Source organism: Varanus komodoensis, unplaced genomic scaffold (genome assembly GCF_004798865.1).
Source record: "Varanus komodoensis strain SLA01 unplaced genomic scaffold, ASM479886v1 scaffold201, whole genome shotgun sequence".
Classification (NCBI taxonomy): Eukaryota; Metazoa; Chordata; class Lepidosauria; order Squamata; family Varanidae; genus Varanus; species Varanus komodoensis.
Genome location: NW_025335571.1, coordinates 1 through 18,523, shown reverse-complemented (window position 1 = coordinate 18,523; position 18,523 = coordinate 1). Strand labels below are relative to the sequence as shown.

Genomic DNA, 18,523 nt, shown 5'->3' with positions numbered 1-18,523 from the left:
AGACAAAGGTCCGAGGTGAATCACGGCATCAACCCCGCTGAGAAGGGTGTGGCCTGGCAGTGCCAGCTGAAGGTGCCCTGGCAGCTTGGCACGGGGGGGGGCAGAGGTCCAGCCCTTGTGAACAAGGGGTCTTGCTGGGACACGTCCCCACTCGGCAGCTGGTCTGCAGGGAGACCGAGCGTTCTGCTGCCAAGGCGGAAGGACCCCTTGGCTGGGAGCAGCAGGGGTTTGGCAGGGGCGGCTCCGTCCTGCTGAGCCCTCCTGCCTGCCCCTTCTGCAGGGCATGCTTTGGGGTCCGGAAGAGTGGTGATGGGGCTGCCCTACTGCTGCACAGGCACTGGTGAGATGTGGAGGGAAACCTGATCGAACCGGGTCCGGCGGGGCTGGGCAGGCTGCCCCAGACTGGCTCGACCTGTTTGTGGTGATGTCAGCGCAGCTGCTCGGCCTGGCTGGCTCACCAGTCTGGCTGCCCTGAGGGAACTCTGGACTTCTGTGGGGAGTGGGGCGTCTTCCTGTGTGTGACTCCCCTTCCTCCTCCTCCTCCTCCTCCACATGTTTGGCAGCCTGCGCTGGGTCTTTTCTCCTGCGCCCCTTCTCCTTGACTCATACAGCGAGAAAGAACCGGACCAGTTTCCCCCCTCGTGCCCACGGCCAGTTTTGGAAGGGCAACATGGCCACACATGGTACCAGTTGGGAGCCCTGGGCGTGAGATGAGTGGGGAGGAGAATTCTCCCTCCTTCTGTGTGTGGCCATGGTTGGAGGCGTCTGGCCGCCGGGGAACGTGGTGCGGAGGGAACCCTCTCTGGGGCCAGGGCCCATTTAATCTTCAGGAAGCCCCTTGGATCCGTGTGCCTTTGTCCAGGCAGGGTGTTCTGAGGAATGCTGTCCGTGGGGTCGCGACGGGTCGGAGACGACTCCTCAGCCACAGGGCTCTTGGGGGTGTGGGCAGTTCTGCCGCTCGCTCGTGCTCCCTGCTCTCCAAGGGTGGGGGAAACTGGGAGCCGGAGCAAGGGTGAGCTCTGGGGGCTGGCCAGCCCTCCTGGAGCGGCGCTCGTCGGAAGTGCTGCTGGAGGGCACCGTCGCCCGTGTTTACAGTTGCGCTTTTCCTTCCAGAGTGAAGGCTTGGGGAACTAGGCTCACGGGTTTCCCCTGCACTCTCTTTATTATAATGTTAGCAAGGAGCACTCTATAAACCTGCATTACTGGCATGAGATAACGAATTAATTCATAAATACAATACGTAGCCCCCGGAATGAATACATCAATTTAGCCAAGCAATGTATCAAATGGAGGGAAACAGAGTAAGACACAGACTGCCTGAGAACAAACACGGGGCCCCGTCGGTGATCAGCACGTGCTCTTGGGACAGCTTTCCCCTGTGTGGGGCTGCCCCCTTCCACCAGCTTTCCTCTGGCCCCTCTTCCCTGGGGAGGCCCTGCCCCTCCTCTTTCCTAGGGCCTCCCTTCATGAGCAGCAGTTGGTCACACGCCAGAGTCAGTTGGGGTTTGGCAGTTGGAGAGAACAATGGGGGCACGAAGGGATTCTTGTGGCCCTGAAATGAAGCCTTGTGTTCAGTTGCCGTCTCCAAAAACAACAGTCCTGTGGCACCTTAAGGATGAAAGAACCTATTGTCATCTTGTGCTGGAGGCCCCGTCGGCCGAGGGAGCCTTCAGCCCCAGCCCGTCTGCTCGTCTTTGGAACGCTGGGACACTTTTGGTTTCAGTGCCCAAAAAGAGCTTCCGATGGGCTTTTGCGCAAGGTGCCTTAGTGATGGTTGGTAAACTGGAAGCTGGAGATGCTTTGGGCCCCAAATATCATGTGCAAGCGAAAGTGATCTGACTGGGCCTCAATGTGTGCAGGATGCTAGTTTGGGCTCGCGTCTATGTGATCCTAGGGGCATCTATGCACCTCTTAACAGGCAAACCCCATCCTTTGGCCCCGGCAGAGCCAATAAGGCGACGTACAAAAGAAAGCATGCTTATTTGATTTCTTCACTGCCCAGTGGCCAAAGCTCCCTTGGTGGGTCACAACAATGTTACATAATAAATAAGCGATATGATAAACATATGGATACAATAAAACACAGTATAAAATTCCAATATTCAAAAAAGTTTCAGTGAAATAAGACCTAATTAAAAAAGCTAGCATAACCCATCATGTGCCATTGAATGGCTTGAAACAGAGGGCAGTTTTAACCCCACACCAAAAAGATGACAATGTTGGCACCAAGTCGCTTTGCCGGAGAAGGCTGTCCCTTCCCACGGCTGGAGGGTTCAGGCAGACGGAGGTCAGGAGAGGTCATCTGTCAGGGGTTGGTCCAAGCTGGGTAGGGCTTCGTAGGCTCGAACCAGCATCCTGAATTGTGCTCAGGAGTGTGCAGGCACCAACGCAGGCGGGCCAGCTGGCCGCTGCCTCGCTGCCATGTTTTATTACTCAAGAGGAGCAAGCTGCAAAACACGGAGGGCAACAAACCAGACGGACCGCATTGCTGCCTGAAGGCCTCGAGGTTCAGCGCCAGCCCTGTGCTCATGCGGATCTCCAGGTGGCACAGCGGCTCCTGCCTTGGACTGGGACTCGAAATCTGAGGCCTGCTCACTGGGTGACTGGGCCAAGCGCATGCGCGTGCGCGCACACACACAGAGCCCAGCCTACCTCGCAGGGTTGTTCTGAGGGTGAAAGAGAGAGCGGGGAACCTTGAAGCAGCCTGGAGTTCCTTGTGAGAGAGAGTGAGGAGGGCTATGATACTCATTCCTGGAGGCCGAATGAGAAGAAACTGCTTCACTGCCCCAAAAGGAGCAAAGGGGGGGCGTCCCCATTGCTGGGGAGTGGGGATTCCACAGCTGGGGTCCTGACATGGGAAAGACCCTGGAAGGTGGGTCCCTGCCCACCTTGCCTCTGGCTGGGGAGACAGCAGGGTGTCCAAAGCAGGCCAAAGCCACACTCGGGGCAGGTTCATTGGGGAGGGGGGGCACAGATGCCTCTGCCTTAACATAGGGCCGTATCGGTAAGAACCAGCGTCTCAGATTGTTCCCAGAAATAAACTGGATGCCGGAGCAATAGAGGAGCAAGGTAATTTGATCCCTGAAACGAGTCCTGTGCCTCCTTGCCGTGTGGCCGTGCACACGCCTGCGAATGGCTCTGTTTCCTTGCAGACACTTGCCTCCTGCCCAAGGCTGTGGGCCGGTGCCGGGCCTCCTTCCCCCGGTGGTGGTTCAATGCCAGCAGCCAGGAGTGCCAGCAGTTCATCTTCGGCGGCTGCAAGGGCAACGCCAATAACTTCCTCACGCCGGAGGACTGCCGCCAGAAGTGCAGCTCAGGTGAGCTGCCTGCCTGGATCCCCCCGGGGGTGCCCAGCATGGGGGGGGGTGCCTGGCAGGTGTGAAGTCATGCATTCCTTCGAGAACGTTTTCCTTGTAGTTGCTGTTCTTGAGTCCTCTATATTTTAGGATGTGATTCTTTTAGTAGTGTGAGCCGCCTTGTGATGCTGTCAGTGGAATAGGCGGCATATAAATATTTTAAATCTTTAAATAGAATGTATATGCCCCCATCCCATGCACCACGTGGAATCCACGTGCTTTTGTGCTGCCCCTCGTGCCATTGCGGAGTGAGGTGGGCCATCCAGGTGGCCCCCGTCCAGCCGCTTTGAGCCCAGGCCCAGCCTGTTCTGCAGCCTGTGGCCCTCTGGGGTGCAGTGGTCCCTCCTCACCTGCCCCCGGCCCCACTCTCTGTGGCTGGCCAGAGCCTCCTGGGCAAACAGGCAGCAGCTGCCTGTTGAAAGCGCCTCTCCTCCCTGCCTTCTGTGCTTCTCTACCTGAACATAAACAAGCAGGGATCTTACATTTCCAGAAGTGGAACCTGATCCCTGTGTGGAGACGACCCACCCAGAATAGAAGCCTGGCGACTCAGATGCTTGTGTGCCGGTCAAGCCAGCCCTCCGGGCAGCGTGCAGGCCGCAGGCGCAACTAATTGAAACAACCCACACCAAGCCACCTTCTGATGGGAGCAGACTGGCGAGGCTTGTGCCGCGCAGTACGGAAGGCCACCCGCTCCTCCCGTGCTGCACGCCAGGATGGCCCAGAGCCTGGCGTGTGCCCTTGCGGGAGGCCAGGGCAGCGGGCTGGTGAGTGGCCGACCCTCGGCCCGCACCCCCGGCCGGTTGCCCTGCCTAACACGCCCTCAGCAGCCTAGGCCCTGCCAGGAGAAGACGGCCAGCCTCCGGGTGGCTCCCAGTCCCACCTCATGGCCGAACGGGCCGATGGCAGGCCCCAGTGGGGGCGGGTCCTGCCATGCTCCGTGCCCTGCAGGTTCTGCCCGCAGCACCCAGCCACTTTCTGCCCTCCTGCAGAGTCCTGTGCCGCACCCCCAGCTGTCGGCTCCTGCCGCGCCTCCTTCCCACGCTGGTACTTCGACACAGAGACCCAGACATGCAGGAAGTTCATCTACGGAGGCTGTGGGGGAAACAAGAACAACTATCTCTTCCAGGAGCAGTGCCTGAGGCAGTGCTCTGGGGCCGGAGGTAAGCGGAGGGGCCCCGGGGAAAGCGGCCCGGCTGCCCCAGCTTGCCCCAAGCCCCAGGCCACTTGGAAAGCGGCAGGCCTTCCCTCTCCGCAGAGCCGTGCTGCAAAGGCCAGCCTGGCCGGGCTTCTCCCCCGAGCCCTCTTGTCTGTTGGCCCCTGGCTATAGGTGGGCTGGCCCCCTCCCCCAGTCCAGTGGGCGGCTGACCTGGCTTGGCTGCCACGGCCACCTCCGGCTCTCACCCGCTCTCTTCTCTGCTTCACCTTCTGCTTTTAGAGACAAGCCACGGGCAGGAGGAGCCTCACACCCACCCGCACTCCTTCGCTGGCCCCCTGGTCCACCCAGTCAGAGGTAGGCGGCCATTCTGGCGTGGGCTGGGAGGTCTGGCAGGGGAGGGGCACCCTAACACTGCGCTTCTGGTACGGGGCTGGGTCAGGAGTGGGGGCTCCGAGTGCTTGCCGCTCTCACTCCAAGCAGGAGGGGGCTGCCAGCACTGCCACTGACACCGGGGGGCCTCTCCGAGGCTGAGCCTTCGTGATGCCGCAGGAAGCTCCATTTGATGGCCGGGGACGGGCACCATGGGCCTGGCTCATTGCACTGTGCCACACTTGCTGTGGGAGGGAGCCCCTTCCTGCAGGACCTGGGGCTGCCCGTCGGCTCTCCAGGCCACCTTCCTCGGATGTGTTCTCAAGTTTTCACTTGTGAGGAAGTGGCAGAACCTCTGCTGGTGAATTCACGTGAACTTGAGAAAGCATGAAGCGTGACCTTCCCTGCCTTTCCCATGGGAAAGAGGGAGGGGCTGCCCCTTCTCTGTGGCCTGGAGCCCCCTGCTCCCGCCGCTGACGCTCTGCCCCTTCCCCTCCGCAGTGGCCGTGGTCGCCGTGCTCCTGGCCGTCATGGTGACCGTGCTGCTGGGGACCGTGGTGCTCTTTGTCGCCAAGATCTGGAAGAGCCGGCAGCTCTCTCTGGGCCCGGTGTGGAGCACGCTGGACGACAAGGAGCGCCTGATGAGCAACGCCTACACGCTTTGAGGGCATGGCGGAGGTGATCTTCCTGTGCCGCTGGAGGCCCAGCCACATGTAAATAGCGCGGGCCGAGGGGCCAAGCCGGCCTCGATCCCCCTCCATAGGATGGCTTAGAAGGACACTCGTGGATCATAAACCTTCCCCGAGAGGGCCTCCTTCCGCCTCTTGCTGCTGTCTGTCCGCACTTGCTCTTCCTCCTGCTCTGAGCACGGCTGTGCTCCCTACGCCCCTGCCAAAGGCCACCTGGCACAGCACAGCAGCCTCCGCTGCCCGCCCAGTACTTTGGCCCCGGCCCAGGGTGGAGCGTGTGTCCTTCGGAGGGAAGGGGTAGGTGGCGCCTCTGGCAGAGGCCGAGTGCGGAGCTCTTGGCAGGTGCCAAGAGGAGCTGTGCCGAGCTTTGCTGCAGGGCTGCTCCCCACCTCAGAGCCGCAGGCAGTGCCTCCGCAGCCTCCTTGGCACAGCCTGCGAGACGCACACGCTGTGCATGCCCCCCACAAAGCAGGTGTGAGTGGCACTCCCCACCTCCCAGCTGCCCCAGCCTGCCTTCCTGCCTGCATACCCGAGAGGCTCTGCAAAGGGACTGCTGTGGTTCAGGGCCAGGTGCAGAGCAGCAGCGGCTGACCTGGTTGGGCTGTGAGCCCGGGCTCCAAGGAGAGAGGTGTGCTTTGCGAGTGAGGGGATTGCAGGAATGGAGGGGGACACATTTTGTGAATGCAATGTTTTCAGCTGTTCAAATCTTTACTCCAGAGATGGTTCTTCAGATTTCCCCGTCCCAGAATGTATGGAATGCATGCATGCTTCCTTGATGCCCCCATGGCTCTCCCGCCAGGTTGGCTGCTCTCACCCCAAGTGGGCTTTTAGCCAGAGGCGACTGGCTGCCTCTCAGCACTCGCCACTGGCCGTTCCCGTTGCCAAGTGCCTCCCCAGGAGCCCTCTCCATCTGCCCCCTTCTCCATCTGGGCTGCTGCCCTCAGGAGCTCCTCCCTCCCATCTGTAGCCACCTTTCCCCAGGGGAGGCCGAAGCCTTTACTGGGGGAAGATGCTGCCTCCCAGCTGGCCTCTGCCTCCCACTGCCACACAGCCCTCTCGTGCGGAATGCATGCGACGGCTTCCAGTGGCTCGGCTCACTCCCGCAGCCAACCCGCCAGTGGGGCCGTGGTGTGGCTGTCGTTGCCCATTGGCTCGGGAGGCGCTTGTGGCCTGGACAAAGCCTGCGTACGGCATTCTCATGCTCCGGTCCGTGGGGCCAGTGCTCAGACCCCGCAGTGCCGATGGCCCAGAGAGGGCCTCCGGGGTCCCCATTCCACCCCCTTTCCTTTGCAAAAGGTACCATCTGCTCCTGCAGACCCTCCTCCCAGCCCTCATCTGCCAGGCCATGATCCCAGAGACGGAAGCTGTCCTCTTGGGACTGCATTTCTTGTGCGGAGATGGATTCAGGTCGCGAGCTCTCCGGCCTTGGTGCTTCGGCCCCGTGGCTTTTCCGTGGCAGCAGCCACATGAGTTGGGATGGGGCAGGCTCCTCCAGACGCCTTGGAGAAAGTCCCCAGCCCGCCTTTGTCGCATCTGCAGGCGTTTTGTGCTGCTTGGCTGTGTCTCCGCCCCAGTCTTCCTGCCCTCCAGGATCCTTCATTTCCGCATGGGTGCCTGCAGTCCTTTCTCTGGAGCAGCAGTGGGCCTTCAAGCAAGAGAACCCTTGTATAGCATTGAGTGATTTTTTTATACTTAAGGAAATTTGATTGTTTGAAATCTTTTGCAACTGTTCTTTTTAATTATCTTTAATACTGGGAGAACTTTGAATAAAACAATAAATCTAAATTGTATTGTGGTATGAATCACATTGTTTCAAATGGATACAAATTCAGTGTTTTTTCTAAACAATTCAAATACCATTTGCTACCGAGAAGTCAAGGTGGGCAAGTGAGCCTGGAGCAGCTCCAAGATTGTACAGAAAAGGCAATGGGGGGGGGTGAGTGGTGGTGCCCTCCTCTGTCATGCTCGCTTGTCCAAGAGTGACCTGCAGCAGGCTGCCTCCCTGCCGCCCCCCAGCAGCAAAGGCCTGGCCACGAAGCCCAGCCTCTGACCATGGACTGCTTTTGCAGATGTGCTGGGGACAGAGCTGCTGAGGTGCTGGGAGCCCATTTCTGGATGACCTGTGGAAACAGCAGTCCCCAGCTCTTAAGGGAGGGGCTCCCGCACCTATTTGTTTTCCTTCAGTAACCATCAGAAGCCACCTCCCTCCGTGGCATTCCACCTTTGCACCCGCGGTTTGAGAGAGAGAGAGGAGGAAGCAAAGTCTCGGAGCTCTCCTGGGCGATCCCCGCCCACAATCAGAGAATGAAGCCGGGCGGGTTGAACATCGGCACTTCACTGGCGCTTGATTGCCGCACGGGACGTTCCTGTGGGTGGAGAGGCGCCTGCTGACAAGACGGCCTTACTGGGAGCGGCTGGGCTAGAACGGCACTTTTCTGGGGGTGGGGGAGCCCCCCGAAAGGATGCCGGAGGCTGCAAGGAATCCAGCGCGACCAGCCAGCGGCTGCGGAGTCCGGCCTCGGCCGGATGCCCGCCTCGAGACGGGGGAGCATCCCTGGCCCCCTTTAGCCCAAGGCCGCAGGAAGAGCCTGGGGGGCGCGCATGAGGAGCCCCGCTGGCCCGGGCCGAGGCCCGGCTGCCCCCAGGCGCGCTCAGGCACGAGGGCGGCCCGGCTCCGCGGCAGGCCGATGCGGGCAGCCCCGTGCGACGCCGTCGCGCTGCGCCGGGAGGCTGCGGAGCGGCGCTGATGGCTCGGCAGGCCACGCGGCCCGGGGCCCAGCAGGCGGCCTCGCCTCCGCGCCGGGAGGCCGGGGGCCGGCGAAGAGGCCCGGGAGGCCCAGCCCTCGCCGGGGCGCCGCTCGCTCAGCGGCCCAGGCGCGCGCGGGGCGGCGCAAGGGCGCGGCCGGTCCTCAGCGGCGGGAGCGCGCCCCCAGCAAGCCGCGGAGCTTCCTCTCTGCCGCGCCGCGCCCCGCCGCGCCCGGGCAGAAGCCCGCAAAGCCCCCGAAGGATGGACCTCGACTTGGCCGCAGGTGAGCCCGGCAGAGGGAGCGAGCGCGGACCCCGCCTGCAGCGCCCCTTTCCTCGCTCGCCCCGCCTTTTGGGGGATCGGCGGGCGCCAATTCTCGCAGAGAAACATGGGGGGGGCGCCCCGGGCTCCCGGCCCAGCTCTTCTCCCCGCACGGTGCGATCTTCCTTCTCTGCACCATCCTCCGCCTGCAGCACTGGAATCGGACGCCGGGACGCCGGAGCCCAGGACCGCCCAGGAGGCGAAAAGCGGGGAGCGGGAGAGCAGCGCCCCCAAACCTCCCCCGCCCGGAGCGAGTGCCAGGAGCAGGCAGGTGAGTCCGAGCGGAGGAGCCTCGCTTCGCGCCTCGGCCGTCGCTGCCCACCCGGCGCTGTGGCGCAAAGGGCCGGGCAGGCGGGAGGGCAGCGCACATTCCGGCCGCGCCTCAGCTGGAGGCCGCTCTGCCCACGCTCCCCCGTCCTTCCGCTCGCAGGAAGGCGGCCGTCCCCGCAAGACCAGCAACAGCAGCAGCAGCAGCAGCAGCAGCAGCAGCAGCAGCTCCTCCTCCTCCTCCTCCAGTGACAGTGAAGATGAGCGCAAGGTTAGCAGCCGGTGGCTTCCCCGCTCAGCTTGCAGCCCTCCGCCCACAGGAGTGGGCCCTCCCTCATCGCAACCGTTTGCCAGGGCTCCACTCCTGGCTGAGCGGCCTGGCACAAGCGACGGCCCTCCTCCCGGGGCTCCGCTTCTCCCCATGGGTGGCCCGAGGCCCCTGCTTGCACTGTGTCGCAAGGACCGACTCCCCAGAGGAAGTGCTAGGCCGCCAGGTGCCCCAACAGGTCCCATGTCCTCTGGAGTGGTGCCAGCGCCTGGCTAGTCTCCGGCAGTTGCCAGAGTGTTGCACCATTTTCCCTCCTCCAAAATTGGGCTGCTGGGACCACAGACACCCTCAGGGAGGAGGGAGAACAGAAGCAGACGAGAGGCCGGGTGCCTGCAGTCCGGCACTGGGAGCCACTCCTGGCAGGGCACTCAGAGGCTATGGCTGGTGGATGGCAACCTCCCAGTGAAGGCCAAGTGCATCCCATCAGGCCGAATCCTGAAGATTCTGCACTTTGACCGCCAGACAGTCCAGCCGTCTTTCCGGTGGCTTCTTGGGCAGAAGAGGGAGGGCAGCAGAAGTGGGAAGGAGGCTTCACTAGGCATTCGCAGCCACATGGAAGCCTTCCGGGGCAGGGAAAGAGTGCTCCCGCCCCACTTCCTTGCATGCCAAGGCCTCTTCCTGCAGCAGAACTTCCCCGTTTCCCACAGAGCTCCGGCGCTGGCCAGAAGAAAGACCAGCAGCAGCCCAGAGAAAGGAAGCAGAAGAAGGCGAAGCGCCACTGACCGCCGCCTGCTGCGAGAGCGTGCCTGCTTCGTCGGCGGCACGAAGGGGCGAGCGCTGCTCAAGCGTCGCGTGCTGCGGCCAAGGGGCTGACCCCTGAGCACTGGCTGCCTCTCCCCACCCTTGCCGTCCTTTGCCACACTATGGACAATAAAGGTCCAGACTGACAGCCTCGGCGAGATGTCTGCAAGCTGCCGCGCCGCGCCGGGGCATTGCCACTGGGCTCTGGAAAGGGGTGGATGTGGAAGGACGCCACCCGATGCCAAGAGGAAAACAGTCCCATTCGTGTCAAGGGCACCCACACACTGCCTGTATTTCCTCTCCCCAAAGCAGCCCCCCCCCCCACAGGAACTGTGCTTGGCAAACCCCAAAGCACCCGGTGGCTTCTCCTCCGCGTGGGGCTGTTTGAGCGGGGACCTCCACTGGACGCAGCGTTGCCTTCCGGTGGCAGCGACAGGCCAGTGCAGCTGCGGAGGGGGGCCAACCGTGGAACAGTCAGGAGGCGCCACCGGCCTCCAGAAAGGAGGGCTGCTGATGGTGCGCGCATTTGGGGTAGAGCCTCACGGGCTCTACGGGGCTACTTTCTGTCCCACTGCATTTCTACCCGGCACAGAGCAATCCACAGTGTAGTTTTCACTTTTTATTTTGCTTGTTGTGCACACGGTGTGGTGAGCCACAATATGGGACAGGCAAGCAAGAACCTTTTGGGGCCGTGGGAGGTTCAACGGGCTCCCCCAGGCCCAGTGCTGGCTGCTCTCCCGCCGTCGTAACACTGAGTCACTCACCAGCTGCCGCTTCAGCAGCTTCTGCTGCCCCGATGTCCAGAGCAAGGCCTAGCATGGGCACTCCAGGCACTACTCGCCCCATGAGCACAGCAGCTGTGAGGCCGGCAGAGGAAGGGGCTGCGGCAGGTCAGGCAGGGGACGCTGTCCTGCTGCCTCCCTTCTCCCCCACCAAGCCATGGCCCAGAAGCGGCTGCCTCCTCTGCCCTTCACCCTCACGAGCTCATGCACACACTCCACCTCCCCCCCCCGCCGGCACTCCCACAACACACACAGAGAGGCACCGCTGCAGGGACGGTAGGTCCAGTTGTGCTGCCTCCAGGCCGCCTCCCTGGGGGACGGCCAGACTTTCCACAAGCCGTCAGTGGACAAGGTGGAAGGTGAGCCAGTACATGATGAGGGGCTGCAGGCCGGCCACGGCCATGGTCAGGTACATGCGCAGCTGATTTTTGGCACTCTGCACCAGCACCCCTTCCGCTGCCGCCTCGGAGAGGATCTTCAGGCGCAGGGTTCGGATCTGCAGGGCAGGGAAGCACCGAGGACGCAATGGCATTAGAACGCCCAAGGAAGGCAGCGTGCAACAGCTCTTGCGGCAATGGCGCTTAAGAGCTTTCCCATAAGCGTATCAGTCAACGGGGGGGGGGGCAGTGGCTGGACGGTGCCTTCCTCAGTGAGGCAGCCCAGGCTGCCGAGAGCTGCAGGTGCTGCCCCCCAGCCTAACACCACGGCAGCCACTGGTGTGCCAGTGGCCGGAGCCCCACCAGCGGCCGGCAGAAGCCCTGCAACCCGAACCCCCAGCTCGGCCTCCGCCCTTACCGTAAAGACAAAGATTGTGACGCAGCACCAGCTCAGCAGCAGGTAGTAGCCCATCTTCCCAAACAGCAGCCCAGCCAAGAGGCCGACGATCATCCTGGCGCGGAAGGAAATGGGGTCAGGCAGGGGCTGCGTGCACAGGCCGCAGGCCCCCTCACTCGCCCACCCGCAGCCGCTTGTCCCCCTGCGGGGTCCCAGACAGTTGCCACCCGTCCTGGCCGAGGACGCAGGGCCTGAACACGCCTGCCCAGCCTCCAGGCTACTCACCCAACGTATTTGTACCCCGAGAAGGCGACCAAGTCAATGGTGGACAAGTCCGTGTTGACGGTCACGAGGTAGAGACTGAGGAGGATGGCCAACACCTCCACGATCAGCCAAGCCAGGGCCGAACTCGCCTGCAAGCCCAGCAGGTCTGGGGAGAACCTGGAAGGTGTGGTGGTGGCAAAGGGGCGCGCTCAGGGTGGGCTCTCCAGCAGGCCACACTGCCGGCCCCTCTGTGCACGAGCACACGCACACGGGCTGCTCGCTGAGTCACAGCCTGAGCCCTGCCATGCCTCGCGCCACACAAGGAACGGAGGACGGGACACAGATCCAATTCCGAATTTGCAAGACATGCTCTTTGGGGACCAAGCTGCTTCCCCACCCCGGGAATTCTTGTGCCTCCGCACCCTGCAGCAAGGAACGCCAGTACAAGGCCAAACATGCCTCGTCTGCATGTTCTCACCTATTCTGTGTTCCTAGCGCCAGCCCTGCCACCAGAATGTAGGTGATAAATGCCATGACTGTGGAAAAACCAGGTGCATTAGCCACATCAAGCACTAGCAAAGACCAAAGACAATCCTGCAAAAACTCAGCCACTTCCCTCAATCAACACAAGAACAGGAGAGGGGGCCTTCCCCACAGGAGCCCCACACCTCCAGAAAGGGTGGCCATTGGGATTCCATCAGGTCTCGCCAGTGCAAAGTTCAGGACAGCCCTGAAGAGTTTTGCGCTCCCCTCTCATTGCAGCCGGAGTTTCACCAGCCACAGTTGCTGTTTTTGGTAAATGGGGGCTATTCTGCTGCCGTTGCAGAATTTTATTGTGTAAGCTGCTTTGCAGGGCCTTTACTCTTAAAGGCAGCCTGGAGTACCCTAAACACCGAACTGAATGGCCAAACAATTCTAATATTATGCAAAGCATTTTACTCCTGTTTGAGTGGGCTGATGATCGGCAGCTCTGGCTTCAAGGCCTCTGCCAGAGGGTCCCGGGGGAAGTGCCATACCTGGAATGTAGAGGTCAGGGGCGTTGACATCAAAGCGTGGCGCCACAGGGGTGTCCTGCTGGTACTGCACCTGCCAGTCCTGCGGAGACAGAGATGCTGGCAGGATGGAACGCCAATGGGCACAGGGGAGCCCACAGCCCGAAACCCACAAGCCTTGGCGAGCTACAGTCACCTGCCTGGTCAGGAGGGCTGGGGGTGTCAGGCTCGGTGAGAGGGGCCACCAGTGGCCAGGTGTCAGGAAAGGGGAGCAGGGGATGCTGCTGATGCGCCATACCAGCATTTTTTTATCTAATAGACTCCCACACAGCCAGCACCACACCTAAGGTGGCTCAGAGCCACAAAACCCAAAGCAACCTCAGCGAAAGTAATCCTGCAGCAACAGGCGGTGGCCCCCCAACCTGCGCTGGGTCTGCGCTCCTCAGGCACGGCTCACCTGGTGCAGGAAGGGGAAGAGTAGCAGCCCCAGTTTTCGGCTGACATAGACAGTGTCAACGGCAAAGTAGTACTTCAGCTTGGTCACAGGAATGAAGCGGTCGATCTGTGGGGCGGGAGCAGAGACCCGGGGATCAGCACAAGTGTGCCCAGCAGCAGCTTGGGCCGTGGTGCACTTTGCACGTGCTCTACGGCGCCTTCTCCGGAGGGCCGAGCGAGCAGGGCCAGACGACGGCGCGCCAACTCACGTTGCGGTCCACGAGCTCCTTTCCCTGCGTGGCCAGGCTGCTCCCGTAGGCGGCGGCGAAGCTGGAGACGGGGTCCGGCAGGAAGGCCGCCTGGGGGGCGTAGGCGGCGGCGGGCGGCGGGGCGGCGGCGGCGCTCGTGTCCTCGAAGAGCCTGTGCGGGTCGGCGGCGGGCAGGCGGCGCTTGGCGGCTGCGGAAGGGAGGCAGGGACGGCGGGTGGGCGAGGAAGGGCGACGGGGCTCGCCCGCCGCCGCCGCCGCCCAGGGCCCCGGCCCAGCACCCCCTCCCGCGGTACTCACGCATGCGCGCCGCTCCTCCCGCGGCGCCGGCGCCGTCCACGTTCATTGCGGCGGCGGCAAGAGCGGGGCCGGGACGAGGACGGCCTGCCGGAGGCGAGCGGCGGCGCCTGGGCCCGAGCGGGGCGTCCGTCCGTGCGGTCACGTGCGCGCCGCCATGGCGCCAGCCGCCGAGCCACCCGGAAGGCCCGGCAGGTCGCTCGGGCGACGGCGGGTCTCGGCGGCGAACGGCCGCCCTGCCCACGTGACCCGAGCCGAGTTCCGGCCGCGGCGGGGCGCGTGCGCAGCGGGCGGCGCCGCGGCCTCCCTGCGCGCCTGCGCGGAAGCGGCGCCGCGGAGCCCTTCGGCCGCAGCCGAGGCGGACCGAGGCGGCCTGGCCGGATCGGCGAGCGGGGCCGTAAAGCCGGCGGGGCGCGTCCCCGGCGGGCGCCGCTTCCCCGCTCGCGAGGCGCCAGCGGCCCTCCCTCCCTGCCGGCGGGGCGGCCTCCCAGCCTGGAAGCCGAGGGCCCCGCCGGACCGCCTCGCCCGCCGGAGGCCCCTCGGGCACGCCCGCCAGAGCGCCGGGGCAGCCTCGGGCTCCCGGAGCCCCCCACCTCGCAGGGCCGTTGCGCGGACGTGCCTGAGGGCCGCTTTGCGTTCTTCGTAGGAAAAAGGCAGGATAGTAACGAACTAGATAAATAAATAAGGAAAGCGGAGAGGGACGCACGGGCTGCCTCCCCACCTTCCAATGCTCCAGAGCAGCGTTCCCGAACCTGTTCAGCCACTGAAGCCGCCGGAAGACTTTCCCCCGTGGAACTCGAACTCGATCCCTGACTTTTACTAAGCATGTGAACCCACAACTTCATCTGCTCCTATTGCCTGAGTGCTTTGCATATCGTAGTAGGTTTGGAAATACAGAGAAAACGTTTTAAACATAATGAAGGAATGAAGTGATTAGATGGTAATATCCCCAATGAATTCTTTGTATTATTCCCAAAACTACGCCTAGGAACAAGATGATGTGCATTTCCTTGTTTGCTGCTTGGTTGCCAACCGACAATTGAATAGTCCTCTTGTTGCATTTTAAAATCCATTTTAAATTTTGAGCTTTTTCACGGAACCCCTATGAGGCTTTTGCAGAACAGTCTGGGAACTGCTGCTTCAGAGCTCAGAGGACTTTTGCTTGCCTCCACTGGGGTGGCTGGTGACCAAAAGCAGGGCCAGTGAATGCATGAACATGACTAGGACCACATGGCGGGTGAAAAGATGTGCCTCCCTCTCCACCCAACCACCCATCCATCCTCTTTTGCAGAGTTGTCTAATTTATGGCCCTCCTGATGTTCTGGCCTCGAAATCCCACCTCGAAATATGATACACGCTCCATGGGAGGCCAGTGTCTTCCCCCTTTTCAGCTGCATGGAATCCAGGCTCAGAAGGAACTGGCGAAAGGGCGGGGCTGGTCCCAGTCCAGGCAGCATGTCCCTTTGCTCTCGCTTGGGAGGGGCCAGAGTCCAGCTGTGACCCACTCTGGGGCCCAGGAGCCCACCAGGAATGTGCAGTCTTCTGTCTGCTGCCCCTGGGAGTGTCTAGCTTGGCTGTCACTGTCCTCTGCTATTGCCTTTCCGTCAGTAGGTCACAGACTGCCGAACTAACCTGGCCAGGACTGGCTTTGGGGCCGGGAAACCCTCCTTCCTCTTCTGTTACTTGGCATCCTGCCTCCCCCTCCCTGGGTGGGATCCAAGCCGACCCTTGCACAGGGGATGGTCCAGAACGAACAGGAGCAGCTTTCAACTGCCTGTGCTGCAAGCGCGTGATGCTCAGGTGCCTCCCGGCAAGTGTCCTGGCCAGGGAGGCCCCCTGCGCGGGTAGATTCACCAGCCCCTGCTGTGTGCGAGTGGCAAATGGCATCTTCGCCAGGGGCCCTGTGCCTGCTGGTGGAGAAAGGGATGCTGATGGCATCGTGGCCGTCGGTTTCCCGCAGGGCGTGTTGGTGAACACCCTGCGGTTTCCCCTATTCGCCTGATCTGAGCATCCCTGAGTCCTGGGGGCTGTGCAGTGGCTAAACAGCCTCGGAAGCATGCTTTGCCAATGGTGCAGTGAAGCTGGAGAGCCCTGGGGGGCCACAGGGGGGGGATGCAAATGGAAGGAAGGAAGAGGTAAACAATGCTAGGACTTCATGGGCCTGCAGGGTTGGTGGCCAAGGCAGCTGACTGCCCGGAGCCACAAAATGCCTTCAGAAGGGTGAGCGGGCTGCACCATCCCGCACTGGCCCCCTGGGGCCTTGGGGGAGGGGCACTGGCCCCGGGTTCTGCACTGGCCCCAGCTACTCCCTGCTCTCCATAACGGCACGATCATCCGCCCAGAGGGCCCTCGGCCGATACAGCAGAATCGAAGTTTAATAAATACACGCACAAATAAACACAATGCCGAGAGAAAAGGCGCCTCGAGACTGCAAGGACTCCAAGCCCGCCGTGCGGCCCCCCAGGGAGACCAAGGCAGCCGGGCGGACGCTCTTCCGAGCGCTGGGGTCGGAACGGGAGTCGCGCGCAGCTCCCGGCAGCCGCCTTCTCCCATTCCGAGTCCGGCGCCGCTCCGCCGAGCTCCGCGCAACGTGCGGCGCTAGGAAGCGCTTCTGCCCAAGCTTGCCGAGACGGCAGCCCGGCCCTCCCCCGGACTTGCAGAAGCCCGGCACGGCAACCGGCCGGGGGCTGCGAAGGGAGCCGGGCAAGCCCGCCCCGCCTTCGGGGAGTGCCCTCCTCGGGGCTCCGGGAGTCCCAGCCTTCGGGACTTCGCCGCGTCCTCTGGGTCTGAGGGGCGCCTCACGCTCGCAACCCCGGAGCAGAGGCGGCCGGCAGCTCCCTCCCCGCCACCCGTGACTAAGGGCCCACGGGCAGGAGAACCACTAGGCGTGGCGGGGCCCAAGCGCGGCTCCGCCCGGAGAGGTGCGGCTCTCGCCTCGGAGCGCCGGGAACCGGCCCACCCGGCCAGGTGCACCGGGAGGCGATCCCGGCTCCGCCCGCCGGGAGGGGCCTGGCCTCAGTCGGCTAAGCGCTTGTTGGCGGTGGCACCGGCCCCGCGCTGCCTGCCTGCCTTCCCGCGCTGTCCTCGGCCGCCGGCCCGCCGGGCAGGGTCGCCGCGCCCTCGGGTCGCCGGGCCATGCGTCGCGGCGCCCTGCTCGCGCTCTTGGCGCTGGGCTACGCGGGCTACCTGCTGCTGGGCGCGCTGGTCATCTCGTCCGTCGAGCGGCCTTACGAGAGGCGCCTGCGGGCCGAGCTGCGGGCGCTCAAGGCCTCCTTCCTCCGCGACAGCTCGTGCCTGCCGGAGCCGGCCCTCGAGCGCTTCCTGGGCGCCGTCGTGCGCGCCAGCCGCTACGGCGTGGCTCTCCTGCACAACGGCTCCGCGGCCCCGTCCAACTGGGACTTCGCCTCCTCCTTCTTCTTCTCCAGCACCCTGATCACCACCGTCGGTGAGTAGGCGCGCCAGAAGCTCCCGGGGCACGGCGCCCCTGCGGGTCCGCCAGGCCCCCCCAGCCCGTAGCGCCCGAGCGACGCCTCCCGCAGCCGCGCCGCTGCTTCCGCGACGGAGCTGGCTGCTGGGGATCGGCGGCGCCGCTCTCGCCGCTCCCCTTCCGGGCCGAGAGCGGGCCGTACCCGGCGAGGCGAGGCGAGGCGAGGCTGCTCGGGAGGACGTTCCGCTGCGCTCGGGGAGGCGTCCAGCGCCTTCCACGCACTTGTCATCCCCCGGAAGGCGGGCAGGTGGGCGCTGCTTCCAGATGAGACTCTGAGCGCACGTGTGTCGTCGCCCTGCACTTTCCTGGCACTTTGGGGCGAGGGAATGGCTCGACGACGGGGTGCTGCCCGGTGGGGGCTCCTGGCACTCCCCAGCGAAGCCCCCCCCCCCGTCGCCATGCCCTTTTGGGCAAGGCAGCAGACAGTGCAGGGAAAGGCAGGAGGAGCACAGTGTCCAGAGCCAGCAAACGTCCGTGCACGACTCTGCATAAATGCCTTGGCTCCAGGCACCCCGTGACCTTCATTTGCAGACCTCCCCGGTGTGCCCTCCTTGGCTTCTCCCTTCTTCTCTCGAGAAAAGTGCTTCCAGGTGGTGGGAGGGCTTCTAGAAGAGGTGCGAAGGCCTGGAACAGCTGATCCACCTCTCGCCAAAAGATCTCTTTCTCCAAAGAAAAAGGCAGAAGAGTAGGGTAATAGAGCTGGCTGTAAAGGGAAGGCGCTGCCATGCGTGGCCCTGCAAAATTCTGTGTGTGACAGAGCAAGCACAGTGGGCTCCAAGCCTTACCTGGGAGAACCCAGAAACTCTCTTCGGGGGGAAAGCAGAACATCGGCACAAGGCCCTTTTGGTGGCCAGCTGGAAGCACCTCAGGGGCACCTCTCCTCTTGGCCTGGGCAGCAGGAGGCTGGGGGGTGGGCTTCCCTTTTGGCCCTGGTCTTGCTTACAGGGCGTGCAGGGGGCACATCTGGCCGCTTGGCCTTGTGTGGGGCACCAGTGCATGGAAGCCCCCGGGCTGAAGAGCAGAAGGTGCAAGAGCATCTGCGACCATGTGCCTAGAAGGCTGCTGAGACGTGGGATCTCCTTGGGAGCATCTCCTGCAGGGCTCAGTGGACTGGAGGGACTCCAGCGCAGAGCTGAAAAGCTGCCACCTGCCAGAGCTTTGTGGGTTAGGGGAAAGTTTGTGGGGATCGTTGGCTGCAACTCCCTTCAACAGCGAGGTGAAGCCAGGTCATGTTAAGGCCCGGGGGGGGGGGG

The 18,523-nt window shown here is 63.1% G+C and overlaps 3 protein-coding genes across 3 annotated transcripts in view; 2 read left to right on the top strand and 1 right to left on the bottom strand.

Moving 5' to 3' along the window:
• Positions 1–7,382, top strand: part of SPINT2 (serine peptidase inhibitor, Kunitz type 2) — an 8,112-nt gene extending 730 nt beyond the window's left edge. The window contains exons 2-6 of the mRNA XM_044429738.1: positions 3,153–3,317; positions 4,346–4,516; positions 4,792–4,866; positions 5,383–5,594; positions 7,110–7,382. Of these exons, the coding sequence (XP_044285673.1) occupies positions 3,153–3,317; positions 4,346–4,516; positions 4,792–4,866; positions 5,383–5,546 (575 nt within the window). The 3' untranslated portion in view covers positions 5,547–5,594; positions 7,110–7,382. The remainder of the gene's footprint in view (positions 1–3,152; positions 3,318–4,345; positions 4,517–4,791; positions 4,867–5,382; positions 5,595–7,109) is intronic.
• Positions 7,383–8,520: 1,138 nt separating this feature from the next.
• LOC123023257 (ADP-ribosylation factor-like protein 6-interacting protein 4) lies at positions 8,521–10,121 on the top strand. The gene is made up of 4 exons (XM_044429734.1): positions 8,521–8,599; positions 8,790–8,908; positions 9,068–9,175; positions 9,880–10,121. The coding sequence occupies exons 1-4, from the start codon at positions 8,578–8,580 to the stop codon at positions 9,952–9,954; spliced, it is 324 nt and encodes a 107-aa protein (XP_044285669.1). The 5' UTR covers positions 8,521–8,577; the 3' UTR covers positions 9,955–10,121.
• A 458-nt stretch (positions 10,122–10,579) lies between these two features.
• YIF1B (Yip1 interacting factor homolog B, membrane trafficking protein) lies at positions 10,580–13,847 on the bottom strand. Its single transcript, XM_044429745.1, has 8 exons — positions 13,787–13,847; positions 13,490–13,677; positions 13,243–13,347; positions 12,810–12,888; positions 12,272–12,329; positions 11,815–11,970; positions 11,551–11,644; positions 10,580–11,251 (listed from the first exon to the last, which is right to left on the bottom strand). Exons 1-8 carry the CDS (start codon positions 13,830–13,832, stop codon positions 11,096–11,098), a joined length of 882 nt encoding a protein of 293 aa, XP_044285680.1. The 5' UTR covers positions 13,833–13,847; the 3' UTR covers positions 10,580–11,095.
• Between the last annotated feature and the right edge of the window lie 4,676 nt (positions 13,848–18,523).